Consider the following 22212-nt stretch of genomic DNA (forward strand, 5'->3'; position numbering starts at 1 on the left):
TTTCTCTAGTTTTTGGACATAAAGAATACAGTTGTTATACCTGTTTTAATGTCCTTGTCTGATAATTCTAACATCTGTGCCTTTCTGAGTCAATTTTTATTTGTTGATTTTTCTTCACTATGAGTTCTATTTTCCTATTCCCATGCATGGCAATTTTTTCATCGGATGCATTGTGAATTTTGCTGGATATTTTTGTATTCTTATAAATAATCTTGAATTCTTTTCTGGGAGCAGTTAAGTTTCTTGGAATCAGCCTGATATTTTTTAAGGTCTTCCTTTTAAAACTTGTTAGGCAGGACCAGCTCAGCATTTAGTCCAGGGCTAATTATTCCCTACAATTCATGCAAGACCCTTCTGAGAACTTTACCCAGTCCCCTGTGAATTATTGGCTTTCCAGTCTGGCTGGTGAGAACAGACATTATTATTGACCTCATGTAAGTATTTGGTACTCTTATCTCTAATCCTTTCAGATCCATCTCCCTGGCTCTAGGTAGTTTCCCCATATATATGCATGGGTCACGTATACTTAATGGGGATTCTTTGCAGATATGCAACAATTCTTTCTCTGGGCAGCTCTCTTCTGAGAATACTCAACTGTGAATTCTAGCCACATAGATCTCCCTGGACTCTTAGCAAAGTCTCCTCAACTCAGAATCTGCCAAACTCCACCTGGATTCCCACTCCCTTTACCACATCCTTAAATCTATTTCAAGGTACTAAGTTAGAGTAATGATAGGGGTTACCTTGTCTGTCTCTTATCTCTAGGAATCACTGTCCTTCACTGCCTGATGTCCAGAGTCTTGAAACCATTGTTTTCTATCTTTTCTCCAGTGTTTTAGTTGTTTCAGAAAGGAGGGTAAATCTGGTTCCTATTAGTCCACCTAAGTCAAATACAGACATGTTGGACTTTGTGTTTAGCTCTCAGTTTTTGAAGGTGGAGGGGTTGTATCAGTTCTCAATTCCTGGCTATATAAACTTGGCAAATTATCTAACTTCTCCGAGTCTTATTTTTTGATATGTGCAAATGGGAATAATAATGTTAGAGTGATTAAGATTACATTGATGAAAAGCATTCAAGCACAAGGCTTGACATATAGTAAACATGTTAATAATGGAGACTATATTTATTATCTAGATTAAGGGTTTAAATCAGATGATCTTTGCAGGCTATTCTGATCTAAAATTTTATGATTTTATTAATTCAATTTTGGAAATTATTAATACATGGCACAATTAAAAAAATTAAAGTATACCCTCAATATTCATTTTAGCCATACATTTATTATACATAAAGGAAAATTGATATTTTTTAGAAGGACAACTTTATTCCTATAAAATTTTATTTTATAACTTGTTTCTTATAAATTTGATTAACAGTACACTGAAATACATTAGGAATTACTAGGTCATTTGTCTCTTCTATTTTAAAGAAGAATTTGAGATTTTCTTTGCCTCCCCCTTTAAAGCTGGAATTGATTATTTCTGGAAGTAAACTTGTTCTCCCATTCATTTAGTGAGGAAGTAAGGTTTTCTTTGTTTTAATTATTGGTTTCTACAAGCTCTATGTATTGTTTAAAATGAGATCAATAGTATAATTGAAAATGCCCCATAATGTGATGTTTTAGTAATAATCCAAAAAAATATTTGATTGGAATTTGTTTAGGGCACTACAAAGTGATAGGCAGTAAATGACTATCACTTATTGTAAGCAGTCTGGCTGTAGGACATTTTTTAATTACAACATTTTAACTGAAAAGTACCAACACTGCATTTGGAGCCAATTTAAAATGTTCAGCCTGCACATTAATTTGCTTTCTTCACATGAAAGCAATACTTGAAATAAACAAAAATCCATGACAATTAGTAAATACTCAGTTATTTTAAAATGTGCCATCCTTGTTGCATAGCAACTATTGATTCTATTATGTGCTTTTTACATACTCTAAAATAATTAAGCACAGGCATAAATTGCTATCTACTTGTTTTTGAATGTTAAAAGCATTTAAGTTATGAAGTTTATTCTAATATGTGTATTATATATTTGTAAAGGGAACATTTCATTCCTACGCAAAGGCACAGTGACCCAAGAAAGAGATGACAATGTCATATTAGTGATTCTTCTTTCTCATGAGAGGACTTTCAGGGAACTTTTTATTCATAGTCTCGATAACTAACTCAGCCAAGGATAATTATCATTCATTGGCTTTACTGGTCTGGATCTTGATTTACTGCTAAACTAAATGATAAAATTTATTAACAAAAAGTCATGTCCTCTCAAAAAATGAAATATCCATTTATATTATAGAAAATTATATGAGCCAAATACATCTATGATGTAATTAATTTATTAGAAAGATATCCATGATCTTAATAAGAACTTAGAGAATCTTATATAGATTTATTTTCATCAACAAATTAACTTAGCATAAAGCAAGAGCATACACTTAGATCAGATCAGATCAGTCACTCAGTCGTGTCCCACTCTTTGCGACCCCATGAATTGCAGCACGCCAGGCCTCCCTGTACACTTATATGGTCAGATGCTAACACTAACTTGGTCTACGTGCTGTGTTAGCACTTTAGGCACAGGGCACACTGAGCAACAGTACTAGACTGGATCATAAGTGCTGAGACTTCTTCTCCAATGGATTAATATCTGAAGGATGTTGGTGATGTGTGACAATGGAGACGAGGAACTTCTACATAAGCAAAGGCAGGAAAGTTCACTCTCTCAGTCGAAGAGGAACTAAGGAGTTTGAGGGAAAGATCTGTGAATCTCTACAGACATTACGCCCATCAGTGAAATTTCTTTCTTTTTTAATGTCTATCTATTTATTTACTTAGCTGTGTGGAGTGTTACTTGTGGCATGTGGGATCTTTTAGTTGTGGCATGCAAACTCTTAGTTGTAGCATGTGGCATCTAGTTCCCTAACCAGGGATCGAACCTGGGCCCCTGAATTGAGAGTGTGAAATCTTAGTCATTGGACTACCGGGGAAATCTCTATCAGTGAAATTTCTGACTCACAAGATGAGACCAAAAAGAAAAGGATGAAATGTTTATAATATCTCTTTATACATATAGCCAGGGCTTTCCAGGTAGCTCAATGGTAAAGAATCTGCTTGCCAATGCAGGAGATGCAGGTTCGATCCCTGGTTGGGGAAGATCCCCTGGAGGAGGAAATGACAACCCACTCCAGTATTACTGCCTGGAGAATCCCATGGACAGAGGAGTCTGGTGGGTTACAGTCCATGGGGTCACAAAGAGTCAGACATGACTGAGTGACTGAGCATGCACGCATATATATAGTCAAACTACCCTTCAAAGTGTTGTAATTTTCAGTCCCTTAAAGAGTATGAATGAAAGACTGTCTAATGACCTTCATCGCAAGACAAAACAGAAGCCGTAAAAAATAATCTCTCATTGCTTTAATTTGAATTTTTTAGATTTTTATTAAAGGTAGGCAGATCATCTTTTCACACATAAACATGGATTGGTAAGGATATGGGAAGTGAATAGGGATAGATCAGCCAACTGAGTACACTGAGGCTAAAAATAATATTTAAAGAATTAAAGGGGTGTGGTCTTTAGAGAAGGAAGAGAAGAAAAAGCCTATGCCACAAAATAAAATAAGAATGAGATACTACTACTACTACTACTACTAAGTCGCTTCAGTCGTGTCCAACTCTGTGCAACCCCACAGATGGCAGCCCACCAGGCTCCCCCGTCCCTGGGATTCTCCAGGCAAGAACACTGGAGTGGGTTGCCATTTCCTTCTCCAATGCATGAAAGTGAAAAGTGAAAGTGAAGTCGCTCAGTCGTGTCCGACTCTTCGCGACCCCAGGGACTGCAGCCTACCAGGCTCCTCCGTCCATGGGATTTTCCAGGCAAGAGTACTGGAGTGGGGTGCCATTGCCTTCTCCAAAGAATGAGATACATAGTCCATATTCTCACATTTTCACTGTTTCCCATATGCAACTGCTGTTGTAGTGATCATCTTTGTTATAGCCCCAATGTGCTACAACACATTCCCAAACAACAAGGGAAGGGAGATTGATATATACAGGGCCAGACTGGATATGACCAACTGTGTGAAGGCTGGAGACGAAAGTGACAAATTTAGAACTGACCTGAGCCAGCAACAACACCTAGAGGATTTCATTTGTAGATGACAGAGTGGGGGATTCCAGGTGGAGATGTTAGTTTGAAAGTGGCCACTGCTTGTTGCTTAGGGTTACCAATTATAAGGTCTAGTCACCTAGGAGAAGAATCTAATGATAACCAGTCTGTCAGGACTTCAGTCAAGTTATCTGAATTTCAGTAGCCAGCTCTAGTTCTGATGCACGAGACATAATCAGAAAACCGAATCAGAAGGCTGGAGCTAGGATTAGGTACTGGTAGGGGAAGAGACACAGCTGGTTGCAAAGGTTTCAGCATAGTATGCATGATAAATCCAAAGGATCAGTCAAAAAATATCTGTAGTTTATAACAGGGAGATGATGTCTAGCCTTAATGACTAGAGCTGTGCAAGGCTTGAGAAAGCAGAGGCTAAAAATTTTAAAAGTATAATTTGTATTCTTTAAAGTTATGAAAGAAATATATACTCACTGCTGAAAATTTGAAAATATAGAAAACTCTGAAGACAAAAATCAATGAAAAAGTTTTTCATACTATAAAAGCAAACATTTTCTCTGTAAATAGTGAGCTAAATACTTACTTCACTGCCAAAAGTTCATAACTGAATATTTTTAAGTCATTTTTCATTCTCTTTTATTATCTTCTTAAAGGCAGAAACTGTAAGAATGAATTAATGTTCCCCTATTTTTAAGGATATGGTCAAATGCAGATTCTGTCACTTTATGGGGAAAAACAGTAAATATTTAAAAGTAAAAATTATGCTTTTACATGAGAATGAAAAGCTATCTTAAACTATTAAGGTTTCAAATTCTATTTTTACCTTTTAATTTCCTATTTGTCTAATATTTTGGAAAAAACATATGTCATAAGCATGTTTGATCTAGGAAGCTCCAGAAGGAATCAAAGGTGTGCATAAAAGCAAAGAAACCTATTTGAAGTAGTCTGGCAAATGGACAGAATTTTTAAAAAGCAAATAAGACACATACTGCTGAAAGTCACATTTTCGTTACCTTCTCCCTCCAGTTATCATTGTTCAGCAGCTTCTGTCTAAGGGTTTCCTGCAGCTGCTCAATGCTTTTCTGATGTGAAATCAGCATCAACTCCCTGAAAACCATAAACACGACAAATGAGTCAAGACACACCCATAACACTCTTCCTAAATTACAATTCCTGGCTCTAGAAATTATTTCACAACTCAATCTGTATATTCTTCCCCTTAGTATGATATTTCATACTTAGTATGAAATATGATATTTCATACCATTTTAACTGTTAATAGCAATTTTAAAACACTGGCAACAAGGTCAGGCTTAATTTTTGCTTAATAAGTATTATTATTATTTTTATATGAAACAGTAACAACATATGTAGAGTCACAAATATAATAAAATACTATACATTGTGGTTACAAAGTTTCTGATTTAATTCTGACACTAGACAATAGATAATATTTTGTTTCTTTAAAAAAAGAAAATATGCTGGGATATGCCACAAAATCAGCACATTTGTGGTTTCTGCTAGATCTATTTTCCTTTCATTTATCTCAAATGCTAATAGGAACAAACCAAATTAAGTAAAGGGTAATGTCTGAGATGTAGCATAATAGAAAATAGGAGAGAAAACACAAAGAACATTTTAATCTTTTAATCCAGGTAATTGGCTCTTAAAGCTAAGTTTGTGACCCTCTGAGTGGAAGCAAGTGTGAGAGATTTATGAGAACATTCACAGAGGTACTGAAATTAAGCCTTTAAATACTATACTTCAGTTCAGTCGCTCAGTCGTGTCCGACTCTTTGTGACCCCATGGATGGCAGCATACCAGGCTTCCCTGTCCATCACCAGCTCCTGGAGCTTGCCCAAACTCATGTCCATCGCATTGGTGATGCCATATAACCATCTCATCCTCTGTCGTCCCCTTCTCCTTCTGTCTTCAATCTTTCCCAGCATCAGGGTCCTTTCTAATGACTCAGTTCTTCACATCAGGTGGCCAAAGTATTGGAGTTTCAGCTTCAGCATCAGTCCTTCCAATGAATATTCAGGACTGATTTCCTTTAGGATGGACTGGTTGGATCTCCTTGCAGTCCAAGGGACTCTCAATAGTCTTCTCAAAAACATCAGTTCAAAAGCATCAATTCTTTGGCACTCAGCTTTCTTTATAGTCCAACTCTCACATCCATACATGACTACTGGATAAACCATAGCTTTGACTAGATGGACCTTTGCTGGCAAAGTAATGTCTCAGCTTTTTAATATGCTGTCTAGGTTGGTCATAGCTTTTCTTCCAAGAAGAAAGCATGCTTTTAATTTCATGGCTGCAGTCACCATCTGCAGTGATTTTGGAGCCCCAAAGAATAAAATCTCTCATTGTTTCCACACCTATTTGCCACGAAGTAATGGGGAAACAGTGAAAACAGTGTCAGGCTTTATTTTTTTGGGCTCCAAGATCACTGCAGATGGTGATTGCAGCCATGATTTTAAAAGACACTTACTCCTTGGAAGGAAAGTTATGACCAACCTAGATAGCATATTCAAAAGCAGAGACATTACTTTGCCAGCAAAGGTCCGTCTAGTCAAGGCTATGGTTTTTCCAGTGGTCATGTATGGATGTGAGAGTTGGACTATAAAGAAAGCTGAGCACCAAAGAATTGATGCTTTTGAACTGAGATGTTGGAGAAGACTCTTGAGAGTCCCTTGGACTGCAAGGAGATCCAACCAGTCCATCCTAAAGGAGATCAGTCCTGGGTGTTCATTGGAAGGACTGATGCTGAAGCTGAAACTCCAATACTTTGGTCACCTCATGCGAAGAGTTGACTCATCTGAAAAGAGCCTGATGCTGGGAGGGACTGGGGGCAGGAGGAGAAGGGGAGGACAGAGGATGAGATGGCTGGATGGCATCACCAACTCGATGGACATGAGTTTGGGTAAACTCCAAAAGTTGGTGATGGACAGGGAGGCCTGGCGTGCTGCGATTCATGGGGTCGCAGAGTCGGACATGACTGAGCAACTGAACTAAACTGAACTGAACTTCTGGGACCAGATGCCATGATCTTAGTTTTTTGAACATTGAGTTTTAAGCCAGTTTTTTCACTCTTCTCTTTCACTTTCATCAAGAGGCTCTTTTGTTCTTCTTTGCTTTCTGCCATAAGGGTGATGTTATCTGCATATCTGAGGTTATTGATATTTCTCCTGGCAATTTTGATTCTAGCTTGTGCTTCATCCAATCCAGCATTTCACATGATGTACTCTGCATATAAGTTAAATACGCAGGGTCACAATATACAACCTTGACATACTCCTTTCCCAATCTGGAACCAGTCTGATGTTCCATGTCCAGTTCTAACTGTTGCTTCCTGACCTGCATAGAGATTTCTCAGGGGGCAGGTCAGGTGGTCTGGTATTCCCATATCTTTAAGAATTTTCCACAGTTTGTTGTGATTCACGCAAAGTCTTTGGCATAGTCAATAAGGCAAAGTAGATGTTTTTGTGGAACTCTCTTGTTTTTTTGATGATCCAGCCCCCCTGTGGTGCAGCTGGTAAAGAATCTACCCGCAATGCAGGAGACCTGGGTTCAATTCCTGGGTTGGGAAGATCCCCCGGAGAAAGGAAAGGCTACTCACTCCCAGTATTTAATATTATACCACAAGTTGTGGCAAAAGCATGCCTTTCGGTCAGGGAGTCCCACACCCCCTTCTATAATCACCATAAACTTTCTTATTTTCTGTGTAGTGATTCTTCTCCATTGCTTATTCCTCTTTCTAATCCCTTTGTTTTTCATCATCATCCTCTTTCTCAGATTTGTGACTTTCATTTATAACTTCCTGTTAAACATCTCCACTCTGATGAGCCATTAACACTAAAGAGTCCACATGTCAAAAAAGAAATTCAACTTCATCTCCCACAATGTTGCCTTTCTTTTAGACTCTGAAAGCTTCAACAATCAAAATCTTTAGCAAGAAATCCCTGAGTCATCACTGACTCTTCCTTCTTCTTGTTTTACCGCATCCATTCAGTGTGTATGTGTGTGTGTGTTAGCTGCTCAGTCACATCTGACTCTTTGCAACCCCATGGACTATAACCCACCAGGCTACCCTGCCCATGGGATTCTCCAGGCAAGAATACTGGAGTGGGTAGCCGTTCCCTTCTCCAGGGATCTTCCTGACCCAGAGATTGAATCCCAGTCTCCTGCACTGCAGGCAGACTCTTTACCATCTGAGCCACCAGGGAAGCCCTTCCATTCAGTAACAAGTTCTATGTATTCTGCTCCTTGGTGTACCTCAAGCTATTTCCTCCCTTCCTTTATGACTACCAACAGTTAAGGTTATTGACTTCATTTCCGACCTAGAGTATTGTGATAGATTGTCAATCTATTGCTTGATCTCTATGCTTGCCTCACTCTTAGAATATTATTAAACATTTTTTAATAAAAATAGTGCCTACATTTCTAGGCTAGAAAATTTTGAGGTCACAAAGACAGCTGGACTAGGTAACCAGGATTATAAATATTATTCGAGTGATGATGATTGAAAAGGATAAAACTCTTTAGACTTCTTTTTAGAAATGTGTCAGACTAGGTACCTTGACAACTTTTCTACTGAAAATAAGTAAATGTTTTTTCACTTATTAAAAAAAGTCTTAAAATTCATTAGTGACCTGGACAAAAAGTTAGGAAGATGAAGGACACACAAATCAAGAAAAAGAACAGGAAAAGGTTATCAGTGGAAAACTGGTGAAATTTGAATAAAGTCTGTAGGTTAGTTAATTGTATTATACCCATATTAATTTCTTAGTTTTTACAGATGTGCCATGGTTATAAAAAATAGGACCAAGGAAACAAATCCTTTTACTGTCTTTGTTAACTTTTCTGTAAATACAAAATTACTCCAAACTTCATTTAAAAAAATGAAGTGAAAGGAATAACTCCAACAATAAGTTGAGAATTAAAGCCAACTCTCACCTTGAAAGTACTTTCCAAATATGATGTATTTGAGCATTAAATTTCATAGCCATGAAGGGCACTGGAGTCAGGAGAGAAAGGAAGAGCTTGAGAGGAAACTTATCTGCATAAACTTGTATCTCAAAGAGCAACACATGCAGTATGTCATTTCTGTCATACTGTATGTCAGAATATGAAATTCACACCCAGTATGTACAAAATACAAATAACATCTCCTGTCAAGGAACAAAACCCAAATTTCTAGCTTGAATTTTGGTGCTAGGTGGAGGGGAAAATACAAATCTCTCACAAGAATTTGTAAATGCAAGCCAATACCAATGCAGGTTTTTATCCTGAACTCACACTACTTGAGTGTCCCCAAAAGCTTCAAATTGAGGAGATATCATAAAATGATGCTACAATAACCTTGCCTCCAGATGCCTGGTAGGAAAAACACCAACATTTTGGGGAGAAACCAACTTAAATCTGAAACTCAAAGAATTCCTACAGACTAAAATTCAAGACCCATGAGATCATAATTTTAAAACTCACAAATTTATTTTTTAAAAAGCCAGTAAAAGGAGATCAGCCCTGGGTGTTCTTTGGAAGGAATGATGCTAAAGCTGAAACTCCAGTACTTTGGCCACCTCATGCGAAGAGTTGACTCATTGGAAAAGACTCTGATGCTGGGAGGGATTGGGGGCAGGAGGAGAAGGGGACGACAGAGGATGAGATGGCTGGATGGCATCACCAACTCGATGGACGTGAGTTTGATTGAACTCGGGGAGTTGGTGATGGACAGGGAGGCCTGGCGTGCTGTGATTCATGGGGTCGCAAAGAGTCGGACACGATTGAGTGACTGAACTGAACTGAACTGAAGAGGAAGGATGAGCAGACACAAATGATAGTGTAATCAAAGTCACAAATTCTAAAGTATTTTCAGGTATAGAATATAAAATAAGGATATTCAGTATGTTAGAAGAAATGAAAGATTAACTTAAATTACTAATGAAATCTGAAAACAACCGATTGAATTTGTAGAAATAAAACATAATAATTGAGATGAAAAACACAGTAGATGATCCTATAACAGATTACTCACAGTTAATAAATGAAGTAATAAGCTGAAAAAGAGATTCAAAAAATTATACACGGTGCAGTACAGGAAGTACATCATGTGAAATGCCGGGCTAGATGAAGCACAAGCTGGAATCAAGATTGCTGGGAGAAATATCAATAAACTCAGATATGCAGATGACACCACCCTTGTGGCAGAAAGCAAAGAGGAACTGGGGAATGTCTTGATGAAAGTGAAAAGAGTAGAGTGAAAAAGCTGACTTAAAACTCAACATTCAGAAAACTAAGATTATGGCATCTGGTCCCATCACTTCATGGCAAATAGATGTGGCAACAATGGAAACAGTGAGAGACTTTATTTTTGGGGGCTCCAAAATCACTACAGATGGTGACTGCAGCCATGAAATTAAAAGTACACTTTCTCCTTGGAAGAAAAGCTATGAGCAACCTAGACAGCATATTAAAAAGCAGAGACATTACTTTGCCAACAAAGGTCTGTCTAGTCAAAGCTATGGTTTATCCAGTAGTCATGTATCGATGTGAGAGTTGGACTATAAAAAAAGCTGAGCATTGAAGAATTGATGCTTTTGAACTGTGGTGTTTGAGAAGACTCTTGAGAGTCCCTTGGACTCCAAGAAGATCCAACCAGTGCATCCTAAAGGAAATCAGTCCTGAATATTCATTGGAAGGACTGATGCTGAAGCTGAAACTCCAATACTTTGGTCACCTGATGTGAAGAACTGACTCATTGGAAAAGACCCTGATGCTGGGAAAGATTGAAGGCAGGAGGAGAAGGGGCTGACAGAGGATGAGATGGTTGGATGACATCACCAACTCAATGGACATAAGTTTGAGCAAGGTCCAGGAGCTGGTGATGGACAGGGAAGCCTGGCATGCTGCAGTCCATGGGGTCACAAAGAGTCAGACATGACTGAGTGACTGAACTGAACTGAGTACAGGAAGTAAAAAATACGTAAAATAAAAAAGAGCTTGATATGTGGAGGACAGAGTGAAAAGATCTAATATTTATCTATTTTTAATTTCAGAAGCAAAAGAAAGAGAAAGGGAGAGGAAGGACATTACAACAAATCTAGGGAGCCCAAAGGATTCCAAGCAAGATAAATAAAAATAAATCTCATACCTGGGACCTGGTAGTGAAAATGAAGAATACTGAAGTTAAAGAGACCTCAAAAGAAGATGGAGAGGAAACAAAACATTATCTTCAAAGGAACTCAAACATATTGAAAGCTTACTCTCCAGTAAAAATAAGGAAGGCCAAAGACAACAACATTAAAAATCCCATGAGAAAATAACCATCAACCTGAAGTTGGGTACCCAGCAAAACTATCTTTCAGAAAGAGGCTGAAATAAAATATGCTCAGAAAAATAAAATCTTGTGTTTACTGACAGTTAAAGGACTGCTAAAAAATATGCTTTGCAGGAAGGAATATGATTTCAGAAGGAAAGGCAGATGATCAAGAAAAAATGGTGAGCAAAGGAACTGGCAAACATACAGGCAGGGAGGGCTTCTTGTGTGTGTGATCAGGATAGTTGTATAGGGCCTATACTCTGAAGGAGACTGCACTTCAGGTTTAATGCTCTGTGGTCACCATTGAGAAGTTAACTTTATCTTTGAATCTGTGCTTTGTAAGTGAGGTCTGATAGGACAGTCAGGCATGTACTAGGGGCTTGGAATCTTGGCTCACACATAGTCCCACCTCCTGCCATCCTCTGCTTCTAGTGAGAATGCAGGCCTGGGCACAGGCAGGGGAGGGTTGGGTCTGCTAACTGTGTCCTGTTTGCTGAGTCTGGGGCAGGTCGCTGGTGCCTCTGAGAGCCTGCATCCATGCTGGGATTTCTCTGTGCCCAAGGGAGCATGAGATTCAATAGCAAATAAACAAAAAAAGACCATGGCCAGTCGAGAGAGAGATGGTGAAGGAAAGGAAAAGCTTCTTTGTCTTTTTTTGAAGAGGCTCCATATTTTCATATTGTGCTGGACCTTGAAAATTATGTAGAGACTCTGTATGTAGGTCCTTCTAAATAAATATCACCTGTATAAAAAATTGGTTTTGACTGCATATAATTAGTGGGGCTATCAAAAGATCAGAACTAGAACACTAAACAAAAATGTAGAATGTATGTCAGGATGGCAACTATCAGAGCTCAAGTGTTATTCAAGAGAAGTTTGAGATATTCAAGAGAAGTTTGCATTATTCAGGATATATTAATTTTGCACTTCATTAAGTATGCATGGTAAAAATCTCAAAAATAACCACTAAAAGAATAGAATATGCCACTAGAAGAAGATGCACTAAGAATATAAAAGAAACTCTAACAATACTGCCCCTGTCCAAGGCCCAAAAGGAGCAAAGAGTGCAGAAAAAGAGGGAGAAATAGAAAGCTTAGAGTAACAGTTATAATAATGGCAAATAAACTAAACTCATGAGTTAAAAGACAGAAACAGGCTTGATAAATACAAACTCTAGCAATAGACTCTTTGTAAAAGACATTCCTAAAACATAAGGACATGAAAAGATTTCTAACAGGGAAATATTAAAGAAAAAGAAGTATGCAACTATATTAATATCAGACAAAATAGACTTTAAGACAAAAGTTCATTACTCTGGGCTGATAATACTAACAGGATAATTCATTATGAATATTCTAAACTTATAGCACCTATTAAAATACCCTCAAAATATATAAAGCAAAACTTTTTGGAACTTAAAGGAAACACTGTCAAACCCACACCATAGCTGTAGAATTAAACATAGCTTCCTTAGTTATAGTAAGTCAATCTGGGACCACTGTATAAGGCATGGAAGTGTACACTGCACAACTCTAGGCTGTTATGTGAATGGTCCTCCTGTAATATCTATTGTAGCAACCTATGGTCAACCAGACAAATAATTCAGTAAAAATTATAGAGGACTTAATGCAAATATTGAATGGTTTGCCTTGGAAACGAATAGAGATCATTCTGTTGTTTTTGAGATTGCATCCAAGTACTGCATTTCAGACTCTTTTGTTGACCATGATGGCTACTTCATTTCTTCTAAGGCATTCCTGCCCGCCAGTCCATTTTAGTTCGCTGATTCCTAGAATGTCGATGTTCACTCTTGTCATCTCGTTTGACCACTTCCAATTTGCCTTGATTCATGGACCTGACACTCCAGGCTCCTACGCAATATTGCTCTTTACAGCAACAGACCTTGCTTCTATCACCAGTCACATCCACAACTGGGTATTCTTTTTGCTTTGGCTCCATCCCTTCATTCTTTCTGGAGTTATTTCTCCACTGATCTCCAGTAGCATACTGGGCACCTACTGACCTGGGGAGTTCCTCTTTCAATATCCTATCATTTTGCCTTTTCATACTGTTCATGGGGTTCTCAAAGCAAGAATACTGAAGTGGTTTGCATTCTCTTCTCCAGTGGACCACATTCTGTCAGACCTCTCCACCATGACCTGCCTGTCTTGGGTGGCCCCACAGGCATGGCTTAGTTTCATTGAGTTAGACAAGGCTGTGGTCCTAGTGTGATTAGATTGACTAGTTTTCTGTGATTATGGTGTGGTCACTCACCTAGAGCCAGACATCCTGGAATGTGAAGTCAAGTGGGCCTTAGAAAGCATCACTATGAACAAAGCTAGTGGAGGTGATGGAATTCCAGTTGAGCTATTTCAGATCCTGAAAGATGATGCTGTGAAAGTGCTGCACTCAATATGCCAGCAAATTTGGAAAACTCAGCAGTGGCCACAGGACTGGAAAAGGTCAGTTTTCATTCCAATCCCAAAGAAAGGCAATGCCAAAGAATGCTCAAACTACCACACAATTTGATTCATCTCACATGCTAGTAAAGTAATGCTCAAAATTCTCCAAGCCAAGCTTCAGCAATACACGAACCGTGAACTTCCAGATGTTCAAGCTGGTTTTACAAAAGGCAAAGGAACCAGAGATCAAATTGCCAACATCCACTGGATCATCAAAAAAGCAAGAGAGTTCCAGAAAAACATCTATTTCTGCTTTATTGACTATGCCAAAGCCATTGACTGTGTGGATCACAATAAACTGTGGAAAATTCTGAAAGAGATGGGAATACCAGACCACCTGACCTGCCTCTTGAGAAACCTGTATGCAGGTCATGAAGCAACAGTTAGAACTGGACATGGAACTACAGACTGGTTCCAAATAGGAAAAGGAGTACGTCAAGGCTGTATATTGTCACCCTGCTTATTTAACTTCTATGCAGAGTATATCATGAGAAACGCTGAGCTGGAAGATGCACAAGCTGGAATCAAGATTGCCAGGAGAAATATCAATAACCTCAAATATTCAGATGACACCACCCTTATAGCAGAAAGTGATGAGGAACTAAAAAGCCTCTTGATGAAAGTGAAAGTGGAGAGTGAAAAAGCTGGCTTAAAGCTCAACATTCAGAAAACGAAGATCATGGCATCTGGTCCTATCACTTCATGGGGAATACATGGGGAAACAGTGGAAACGGTGTCAGACTTTATTTTGGGGGGGCTCCAAAATCACTGCAGACGGTGACTGCAGCCATGAAATTAAAAGACACTTACTCCTTGGAAGTAAAGTTATGAACAACCTAGATAGCACATTGAAAAGCAGCGACATTATTTTGCCAACAAAGGTCTGTCTAGTCAAGGCTCTGGTTTTTCCAGTGGTCATGTATGGATGTGAGAGTTGGACTGTGAAGAAGGCTGAGCGCTGAAGAGTTGATGCTTTTGAACTGTGGTGTTGAAGAAGACTCCTGAGAGTCCCCTGGACTGCAAGGAGATCCAACCAGTCCATTCTAAAGGAGATCAGCCCTGGGATTTCTTTGGAAGGAATGAGGCTGAAGCGGAAACTCCAGTCCTTTGGCCACCTCATCTGAAGAGTTGACTCATTGGAAAAGACTCTGATGCTGGGAGGGATAGGGGGCAGGAGGAGAAGGGGACGACAAAGGATGAGATGGCTGGATGGCATCACTGACTCGATGGACATGAGTCTGAGTGAACTTTGGGAGTTGATGATGGACAGGGAGGCCTGATGTGCTGCGATTCATGGGATCTCAAAGAGTCGGACATGACTGAGCAACTGAACTGAACTGAACTAATGCAAATAAGATTAATTTCAGGGATATTGATTTAAGATACCCAATTAGTGGGAAAATATATAAATATTTTTCAGTTTACATGGAATTGACCACATACTAGGCCAGAACATAAATTTCAACAAATTTTAAATAACTGTTAAATACTATAAACCTGTATAGTCCAAAATGGTAGCCACTAGTCATATGTAGCTTCTAAGCAATTAAAGTAATACTTGTCCAAATTAGAATGTGCTACAAATGTAAAATACACAGCAAATTTGAAAACTGAAAAAAATCTGAAATGTCTGATCATTTTAATAAATGATTAGATATTTAAATAATAGTTTGGATATACTGGGTTAACTAAAATATATTAAGATAAATTTTACCTGTTTATTTTTGCTCTTTTAATGTGGCAATTAAATTTGTAAAAATTACATATATGGCTCACATTATACCTCTACTGAACAGCACTGTGATAATCTATATTCTCTGAATACAAAGAAATATCAGTAAGAAAAGATAAATATCTCCATGTATTTGGAAATTTAAAAAAATATGTGTTTCTGATTAACTCTTGGATCAAATGAAAAATCATAATTTACATTTAAAATACTTAGAATTGAATAATAGTGAAATTTCTACATATCAAAAGTTATGAAATATAGCTAAAGCAGAAAAGTAAATTGTGGTATACTTTAGAACATAATGCAGATGAAGAAATGAATGATTTTCAGCTACATGTAACATCATGGACAAAAATCCCAGGGACATAATCTTGAGCACAAAGAGTAAATCACTGAGTAATGCATATAGCATAATTTTATTTCCATGAAGACAAAATATATGCAAAATCTTTTTTTTTGGAATACAAACATACTCAGTTAAATTATGTGCACGCATGCTCAGTTGTGTCCAACTTTGCAACTCCATGGATTATAGCACACCAGGGCTCTTGTTCATGGAGTTTTCTAGGCAAGAATACTGGAGTGGGTTGCCATTTTGTTCTCCAGGGGATCTTCCAAGACCCAGGGATTGAACCCATGTCTCCTGCATCCCCAACTGGCAGGCTGATTCTTTATCACTACTGCTACCTAGGGAAGCCTCAGTAAAATTACAGAGTGAAGCAAAGGAACAACAGGTGTTTTCTGTAGTATTTTGTGGATGCCTTTAATCAGTGTGAGGAATTACCCTTCTCTTCAAGGATGCCATGTGGTGGAATTAGGGTGAAGCACCAAGGGACTTCAATACTAATGGTAAGCTTATTTTTCCTAAACTGAGTGGTCACTGTATTGTAGTTCTTCACACTTTCAGTTCAGTTTAGTTTAGTCGCTCAGTCGTGTCTGGCTCTTTGCGACCCCATGAATCGCAGCACACCAGGCCTCCCTGTCCATCACCAACTCCTGGAGTTCACCCAAACTAATGTGCATCGAGTCGGTGATGCCATGCAGCCATCTCATCCTCTGTTGTCCCCTTCTCCTCCTGCCCCCAATCCCTCCCAGAATCAGGGTCTTTCCCAATGAGTCAACTCTTCAAATGAGGTGGCCAAAATACTGGCGTTTCAGCTTTAGCATCAGTCCTTCCAATGAACACCTAGGACTGATCTCCTTTAGGATGGACTGATTGAATCTCCTTGCAGTCCAAGGGACTTTCAAGAGTCTTCTCCAACACCACAGTTCAAAAGCATCAATTCTTCGGCACTCAGCCTTCTTCACAGTCCAACTCTCACATCCATACATGACCACTGGAAAAACCAGAGCCTTGACTAGATGGACCTTTGTTTGCAAAGTAATATCTCTGCTTTTTAATATGCTATCTAGGTTGTTCATAACTTTCCTTCCAAGGAGTAAGCGCCTTTTAATTTCATGGCTGCAATCACCATCTGCAGTGATTTTGGAGCCCAAAAAAATAAAGTCTGACACTGTTTCCCCATCTATTTCCCATGAAGTGATGGGACCAGATGCCATGATCTTAGTTTTCTGAATGTTGAGCTTTAAGCCAACTTTTTCACTCTCCACTTTCACTTTCATCAAGAGGCTTTTGAGTTCCTCTTCACTTTCTGCCATAAGGGTGGTGTCATCTGCATATCTGAGGTTATTGATATTTCTCCTGGCAATCTTGATTCCAGCTTGTGCTTCTTCCAGTCCAGCGTTTCTCATGATGTACTCAGCATAGAAGTTAAATAAGCAGGGTGACAACATACAGCCTTGACATACTCCTTTTCCTATTTGGAACCAGTCTGTAGTTCCATGTCCAGTTCTAACTGTTGCTTCCTGACCTGCATACAGGTTTCTTAAGAGGCAGGTCAGGTGGTCTGGTATTCCCATCTCTTTCAGAATTTTCCACAGTTTATTGTGATCCACACAGTCAACGGCTTTGGCATAGTCAATAAAGCAGAAATAGATGTTTTTCTGGAACTCTCTTGCTTTTTCAATGATCCAGCATCACACTTTAAACCCATCTAAATCTTTTATGTATCTACTCAATATTTATAAAAATAGTGATAAAGCCTGAGCAAGAGTAGTATGGGTATTTGGAGAAAATAATATTAAAGTGAAAGACCTAGGAGAAGAAATTGGCAAGCAGCAGGGTGGGCTTTCCTGCCCACTAGGCACACTATGGACAGGACAGTGTCATCAAGCCCTGGAGAGAAAGAGGTGCATGAGGACAGGGTCCCTGTCCAGATGGTGCTCAAAATCCAGCAATATAAAAGGAAGATTTATCTTTTAAAATGTGAGGCAGATCTAGCAGGTTCTGATGCTTGCTCAGCAGTCTCTAGGCTAGAGAAGAGGAAGTGAAGCAGAAGGAACAAAAGAATGAGGACAGCAAAAGTAGGATTACACTAAAACCTCGTTTGTGGCTTTCTTCCAAATATTTGGCCATTCCTGTCTCCTTTGCAGACTCATCTTTATCTGCCTGTCAATTACATGTTCATGTTCCTCAGCACTTCATTCTGGGGCCTCTTTTTCTCGCTCTCTCTCCTTTCTCTAACTGATCTTATCCACGCCTATGGTTAAAATGCAATATAGTTGCTGACAACTCCCAGATTTTATCTCCACCGCACATCTGTTCTGTTAGCATCTGACTCATGTTTCCAACTCTCCACCTGATTGCACTTTTAATTTCAGAATCATCCAAAACTCAACATGTCTGTAATCTTAGAGGCTTACAATGTCAAAGTTTATTTTTTTGCTTATATGTCATCTGCTGCTCTACTCCTCATGTTCTGTTCTAGGATGTAGCCCAAGGAGCAACTCCTACCTGGGAATGCTGTTTTTGTGGCAGACAGAAAAGAAAAATTGCCCAAACATAGGATCTGTTAAAGCTTCTGCTCAGAAATCAGTGCATGCCACTTCTCTCATATTTCAATGGCAAGAACAAATCAAATGGACATGTTTGATGTGAATCAGACGTGGACAGTATAGTCCTCTCATTAGGAGGTGCACAGTAAACCAACAGGCACCCTGTGGAGTCCATCACAACTCTGAAATCCTATTGGAAGCAACCTGAGGATTTCTACCCTGAAGGTGAAGAAAAATCCTTGCTTAGACTGTGGTTCTTTCACTGGGGAGTAATTTCTCAGTCCATTTTTCACCACAGCTCCTGGCTTTCCTATCTGAGATGTACTTTTGTTTTTTTTTTTCATTATACAGTCTTACCACATCAGAAGGGGGCATTAGAGATTTTGCCCCATTGAGAGATAGCTTTTTTCCCCACTTATTTCCTACCCATAGATTTGGAGGAGAAATGGTTTTGAGAGAATTAAAAAAAAAAAAAAGATTTGTTTTGATATAGTTGAAAACAATAAAATACATTTTAAAAGCATATACTAGAGGGATGAGTTTTAAAGGTATATATAAACATATGTGCGCAAAACCAAAATAATGTGTGTAAAATTAAAATAATGACATTTCTATTATCCCCCAAAGTTTCACCATGCCCTTTTAAAATCCTTCACTCCTGCCTTCTTGCCCTCAGAAATCACGAGTTAGCTTTCTGTCTATACATAGGTTTGTATTTTCAGAATTTTATAAAAATTCTCCATATATCATACAGTATATTCTTTTTTGTTTGGTATCTTTTACCTGGCATAATTCCTTTTCAATCTGTCCATGTTGTACCATGAAGTAATAGTTCATTATCTTTTTTTGCTGAGTAATGTTTCATCAAATGGATATACCACAATTTGTTTATCCATTCATCTGTTTATGGACATTTAGGTTGTTTCACAGGTTTTGGCTCTTAGAAACATAGCTATTAATATCTGTGTACAAGTATTTGTATGGATATTTCCCTTTATTTCTCTTGGGTAAATACCTAGGTGTGAAATGGCTAAGTAGCAAGGTAAGTAAGTGTATATTAAACTTTTTAAGAAACTTTCATACTGTTTTCCAAAGCGTTGTACTGTTTTACATTCCAGCCAGCAGAATATGAGAGGTATAGTCTTTCCACATTTTACCAACAATTGATAATGTTCAGGCTTTTTAATTTTAGCTGTTCTAAAAGTGTGTGGTCATGGGACTTCCCTATAGGTCCAGGGTTAAGCCACCATGTTTCCACAGCAGGAGGCATGGGTTCAATCCCTGGTCTGGGAGCTAAGATCCCACATGCCAAGAGGTGTGGGCAAAAAAGAAAAATAAAAAATATTTAAAAACAGAAGTGTGTGGTTGTATCTCATTATGGTTTTATTCTGTATTTCCCTAATGCCTAATGATGTAGAGTATCTTTTTTAATGCTTTTATGGGCCATCTGTATATTTTGGTGAAGTATCTGTTCAAATCTTCTTCTCCTTTTTTATTGGTTGTTTATGGTCACCTGAGTTTCTAAAGTTCATACATATTCTGAAAATAAGTCTACATATTCTGAAAACAAGTCCTTTATGACATATATCAATGTATTGTACAAATCTATGATGATGGCTTGTCTACATTCTCTAAACAATGCCTTTTAAAGAACAGAAGTTTTAACTTTGATGAAGTCCAACTTATCAAGTTTTTTTTCTTTATGGATTGTGCTTTTGGTTTGTTTGTTTTTTTGCTTTTGGGTTTGAATATTAAGAAATCTTTGCCTAATTTAAGGTCACAAAGATATGTCTCCTGTTTTCTCCTAGAAGTTTTTTAATTTTATGTTCTGTATTTAGATCTATGATCTATTTTGAATTAATCTCTCTATATATATTTCACACTATGAATCAAAGTTCTCTTTTTTTTTTTTTGCATATGGGTATACATTTGTTCCACCAATGGTCACAAAAACTGTATGTTCTCTAATGGCCTGCTTTGGAACTCATGTAGAAAATCAGTTAACTATACATGTGTGCCTATTTCTGTATTCTTAATTCTGCTCCATTGACCTATTAATATTTGTCTATCTTGAGACTAATTCCACATTGCCTTGATTATTTATAGCTTTATAATAAATCTTGAAGTCAGTAGTAACTTTAATCTTTTGGCTCAAAGTTTTTTCAATGTTGTTTTTGTTTTTCTAAGTCCTTTGCATTTCTATATGAATTTCAGAATTAGCTTGTTAATTTCTACATGAAGTTTGCTGTAAGTTTGATTGTGATTGCATTGAATCTATAAATCCATAAATGCGAACAACATTGAGACTTCTGTTCTCTAAATTTATTTAGATCCTCTTAATTTATCTCAGCAATGTTTTGTAGTTTTTAATATACAGGTCTGGCACATTATTTGTCAAATTCATCACTATTTCATGTGTTTTGAAATATTTTTTATACATACAGCTTTTTAATTTCAATTGTTCTGTGAAAATATATAGAAATTAATTTGGGTTTTGGATGTTGACTTTTTTCCTTGCAACTTTTTATCAGACTCATCTATTAGTTCTTCTATATATAGATCTATAGATAATAGTTCATCTATTAGTAACTTCTTTTGTAGATTCTATAGTTTTCATGTTAGTGGGCATATCATCTGTGAATGCAAAATTTTATTTCTTCCTTTCCAGTCTGATATTACTTTCTCTTGCCTGGCTGTACTGACTAGAACTTTCAGCACAATGAACAGAACTGATGACATTGGATGTTTTTTTCTTGATCTTAATCTTAGGAGGAGAGTATACAGTCTATCATTGTTAAGTATGATGTTATCTGTAGGTTTTTGTAGATGCCTTGTATCAATCTGAAGAAGTTCTCCTCTATTTCTACTCTTCTGAGGTTTTTTAAAAAATTTAGGAACAAACATTGCATTTTGCCAACTTGTTTTGTTTCTATTGACATAATCATAGTTTTTCTTTTGAAATTTTTGAATAACAATAATTGATTTTTGAATGTTAAACTGATCTTGAATCCTTGAGATAAACCCCACACATTCATGATTTCTTTCACTTTTCATGTTGCTAGATTCAATTTGCTAAATTTTTGTTTAGAATTTTTGCATCTATGCTCATGGCAGATGTTAGTCTGTTAATTTGCTTGTAATATTTTTGTCAGATTTTGGTATCAAGGTAATAGTGGCCTCATGAAATAAGTTAACTATTCCTTCTTCTTTAATTTTGTGGAAGAGTTTAAGTAGAATTAGTACTGTTTCTTCCTTAAATGCTTGAAAAAACTTCTGGGCCTAAACTTTGCTTTGTGGGAAAAATTTAAACTATAAATTCAGGTTATCTATTTCATTTTAGTGAGTTTTGGAAGTTTGTATTTCAAAAAAATGTGTCCATTTTTTCAGAGCAGTCAAAGTTAATGGCATAGTTAAGCAAATGGCTTTGTGGTGCCATTTTTCCAACAGCATTTGCTCACTTTGTGTCACATTTTGGTAATTCTTGCCAATATTTCAAAATTTCCATGTTTATTATATTTATGATGATCCATGATCAGTGATTTTTGATGCTATTACCAAGACTCACTGAAGGCTCAGGTGATGGGTAAAAATTTTTAGCAATGTTTTTGAATGAAAAAAATAATGGCATAAGGTTGTTTAAAATATATTCCTCTATTAATGTATTCAGATC

The 22212-nt window shown here is 37.5% G+C and overlaps 1 protein-coding gene across 4 annotated transcripts in view; it reads right to left on the reverse strand.

Annotated features, from left to right (window-relative positions):
* Positions 1-22212, reverse strand: part of LEKR1 (leucine, glutamate and lysine rich 1) — a 211935-nt gene that overhangs the window by 36004 nt on the left and 153719 nt on the right. For all 4 annotated transcript variants that reach the window (XM_006077373.4, XM_025289356.3, XM_006077372.4 and 1 more), the window contains one exon: positions 5146-5239. In XM_006077373.4, coding sequence (XP_006077435.2) covers positions 5146-5239 — 94 coding nt within the window. The remainder of the gene's footprint in view (positions 1-5145; positions 5240-22212) is intronic.

This window comes from Bubalus bubalis, chromosome 1 (genome assembly GCF_019923935.1).
Source record: "Bubalus bubalis isolate 160015118507 breed Murrah chromosome 1, NDDB_SH_1, whole genome shotgun sequence".
Taxonomy (NCBI): Eukaryota; Metazoa; Chordata; class Mammalia; order Artiodactyla; family Bovidae; genus Bubalus; species Bubalus bubalis.